The 3,725-nt window shown below is 33.3% G+C and overlaps 1 protein-coding gene across 1 annotated transcript in view; it reads left to right on the top strand.

Annotated features, from left to right (window-relative positions):
• Positions 1 to 3,725, top strand: part of LOC102673961 (ELAV-like protein 2) — a 27,947-nt gene that overhangs the window by 14,221 nt on the left and 10,001 nt on the right. The window contains exons 7-9 of the mRNA XM_031513748.1: positions 7 to 188; positions 2,623 to 2,625; positions 3,698 to 3,725. Coding sequence (XP_031369608.1) covers positions 7 to 188; positions 2,623 to 2,625; positions 3,698 to 3,725 — 213 coding nt within the window. The remainder of the gene's footprint in view (positions 1 to 6; positions 189 to 2,622; positions 2,626 to 3,697) is intronic.

Raw genomic sequence — 3,725 nt, 5'->3', positions numbered from 1 at the left:
AAAAAAAAAAAAAAAAAAAAAAAAAAAAAAAAAAAAAATAAAAGAAAACGGAAGCACAAGGAAGCGACTGAATCTTATCCCGATTTTATTGGCTCGTTCCCGGAGTATCTCTCTTCTTACGTTGTTCTTTTTGTGTTTTGTTTTAGCACTGGCAAGGCCATGCTTGCCATTAACAAAGGCTTACAGAGGTCAGTATTTTTTTCGTTACTACCACTACGTTCCCTCCCGGTTTTTCATTTTTTCGATGATTGATTTCTAATTCTTGCGTGGCTTCGTTCTCTTACTTTCCACACACGCTCCGCGTTAAAAATTTCATATGATGCGATCTTTTTTTTTTTTCTTTTTTTCTTTTTTAATTTGAACCAAGATTTTTATTATCTTATTTTTTTTTCTTCCTTTCTTTTTTTTTTTTTTTTCTCCCCGTAAATTATACGCTCGAAATTCTACATTGTACGTATATTTTTTAATCGCGGTATTAATCGATTGTTCACCGAAGTTATAAATATTTTATATTTGTCGAAATTGATCGAAATTTATTTTTCTTTTTTCGATAACAATATACGTCTTATATGAAATTTTTAAGGCCTTTTCTCTCTTCCCCTCTCGACTCACACTATTCTACTTTCTCTTCTCTTCTTTGCCTTCTTCGTTGCCTTTCGTTTCGTTTTAATTGTCATCCTTCAAACGCTTCTCTACCCACAAAACGTCACAAAGCATATCTTACCGCTTTCTCGAGAATGCGAATCGATTCGGGTTTGCAATTTCACGATTCATAATTTTTCACAATTTCCTTTGGTATGGTACTCGGAAGAGAAAAAGAAAGAACGAAACATGCCTCTACTCTCTTTTTTCGATTACCTCGTTTCTTTTTTTTTCTAATCATCTCTACGTTCTATACGAAGAATTAAAAAAAATTTTTGTTCTCAGTTTCGCGAGTTTCAAGTATACGTTTCACTCTGATTTACTCGATTCTATTTCAATACAAACCGTAGAATTTTCTTTTTTCTTTTAACCTGTTAGCTTTCAATCAAGCTTCTGAATAATATCCTGACTAAGAGTAATGTAACATAGTCAACACATGTACGGACTGTACAGACGGATTTCGACCGATTTTTCAATCGTTGTCGAAAGAAGAATGAAAAATCATAGAATTAAAATCATTCTCGCGAAACTACGGATCGTCTCGTTGCCTAAGAGAGAGAAAAAAAAAAAAAAAAGGAAAAAGGAATTTAAAAAAAAGGAGAAATAGAAAAAAATTGCAAATAGAGACTCGAATCAACGTTCCTCGACAGGCTCGCATTTTCTTCTCCTTCTTCACTATTTCTTTTCTTTGATTCTTTGCCTTCATCGGTCGTGTTCGACTCAAAAGACTGTGCACCTGCGATTTCTTGGTCTCTCCACCGACGATCAATCGTCCATTTTTTCCAAAATTTTTTCAAAAATTAACAGAGGATAATTTGATCATTCGATTGACGAATAAACGAATATGCATAACGTATGGAAAAAACACACGAATCATTTTCGCATCGAGCGACAATGTTCAATGGTAGATCATTTAATAGAGTAACGATATTTATTGAAAGATCGTTGGTTAGATTATTGGTGTTGAGCTGAGAACAACGTTAGGTGCACGATCTCTGAAAAAGCAATCACGTGAATTCACGTGAACCATAGATATACATACATATATATATACATATATAGATATATGTATTTTTGTTGGCACACACCAATGCAAGAGAATCGCACTTGATTATCGTTAGAGAACAATGCACCGATGTGTCGACTTTCGTAATTGAAACGATCGATCGTCTATAATAAATAAATTTTTCGTTTCTTTCGATGTTTCAATTGTAGATCCTGCTTTTAGATTCTGATTCCGAGAAATTAAATATATTTCCGATCGAACGTTTCTACAAATATATAAAATTAACCAAACGATAGTCGAACCAGTGTATATATATACATATATCGGATAGTTAAACGAAACACGTGGATTCTTCTTTCACGAGAGAACGCCTCGCTTCTATTAAACAACTTGACCCAACTTGAACCTTTAACTCGATCATTCCATTTAATTTTTTTTCTTTTATCAATTATCAAATATATATATATATTTCGATGAACGATAATTAATAATAAAAAAAAAGAAAGAAAAAAATATATATATTTTGATGAACGATAATAATTAATAATAAAAAAAAAGAAAGAAAGAAATATATATATATATATATTTCGATGAACGATAATAATTAATATTAAAAAAAAAGAAAGAAAGAAATATATATATATATTTTGATAAACGATAATAATTAATAATAAAAAAAAAAAGAAAGAAAGCAAAAAGAAAAGAGGATGAAAATAAAACGAAGAGACAAAAAAAACTGAATCGAGTTTAGGGTTCGTTCGAGGTTTCCTTTCGTTAAAGGAAAAAACCACACTCCCAACTATTGCAGACGCGTTGTACATACGCGTGCGTATAAAAAAAGAAAAAAGAAAAAAAAAAACACGCGATTCCTAATGAGCGTTCGTAACGAATGCGTGCGTAATTACCGTCACCTCGGCCCTATAATGAATACTCACTGAGATGTGCCCTGTTTTAACGCGGCTTGTGACGTCAAGTAGGTACGTAGATTACATTTTTACATCTCTGTAAATATATCCCACCTCGTAAACGTGTTTTTCTTTTTTTCATTTCCTCGCATTCGACCGTAATTTTCAGCATGCCGATTTAACGATAACCCCCGCCCGGGTGCATGCGATTTCCCCTCCCCTCGATTATTCATTTACGATTCTACCGCCCCCTTACTTTTTCATTCCTTGTGCCGTTCTTCGTTGTCGTTTTTTAATTAATAGAAATTGAAGAAATTTGAAAAGTCAAGTAGTTAGCATCGAGCCGCGCCTAATTCGTTTAGAACGCTTTTAGCGTAGTATTGCATGCAGTCTTGCGCAACGATTACTTCTCCCAAGAGTCTCCTGTCGACGTTAATTTCAACGAAAGCGGAACGATTTCTTTTCTTTTTTTTTTGCAACGCGATAATTAATGTCGTTCGATTAACAAACACGGTCTGTTTGTGCCATTTTTTTTTTTTTTACCGAATTTCAAGCACGATTTAACGATGATTTTTTCTTTTTTTTAATGTGAGTGACTTTATATGGTATAATGTTTGCACGATTTTAATATGATATTTTTCTTTTTTTTTTTTTTTTTTACAATAATAAGATCAAAGGGATGTATTGCAAAGGAAAATCTTTCGGCCGAATCGCATTTATTCGATTATTTTTAAAAAATATTTTATAATTTTTTTTTCATAAACTGGCAATGTAAAATACGGTCAATACAATCAATAATGAAAGTTTCGTCTATTATTTCTTTTTTTTTAATACGAACAGTAAAAAATTATCGTAGCATTGAGTAGCAGCATTCGCAAACAAAGAAATTCTTTTGTAAATCGAATATAGGGGAAAATAATAAAATTCGCGCGAAATCGACAAGTTCGAAACAATTTCAACTTGGTGATTTCGTTTGGAGAATGAACGACGCAACCCCGCAAAACGCAGAACGTTTTTTCTTGCCTTGTATCGCGGGGGGCGACGATACGACGATACGACTCATCGGCGAAAGCACGTGCAAAAAAAAAAAATTTGTTCGAACCGGGTGTAACGTTTTCACGAGCGACGAATCGAACTGTTTCAGGTACAGCCCGCTGGCAGGCGATCTCTTG

Source organism: Apis dorsata, unplaced genomic scaffold (assembly GCF_000469605.1).
Source record: "Apis dorsata unplaced genomic scaffold, Apis dorsata 1.3 scaffold_734, whole genome shotgun sequence".
NCBI lineage: Eukaryota > Metazoa > Arthropoda > Insecta > Hymenoptera > Apidae > Apis > Apis dorsata.
Note: the sequence above shows the minus strand (reverse complement) of the source record. Positions and strands in the feature narration are given on the sequence as shown.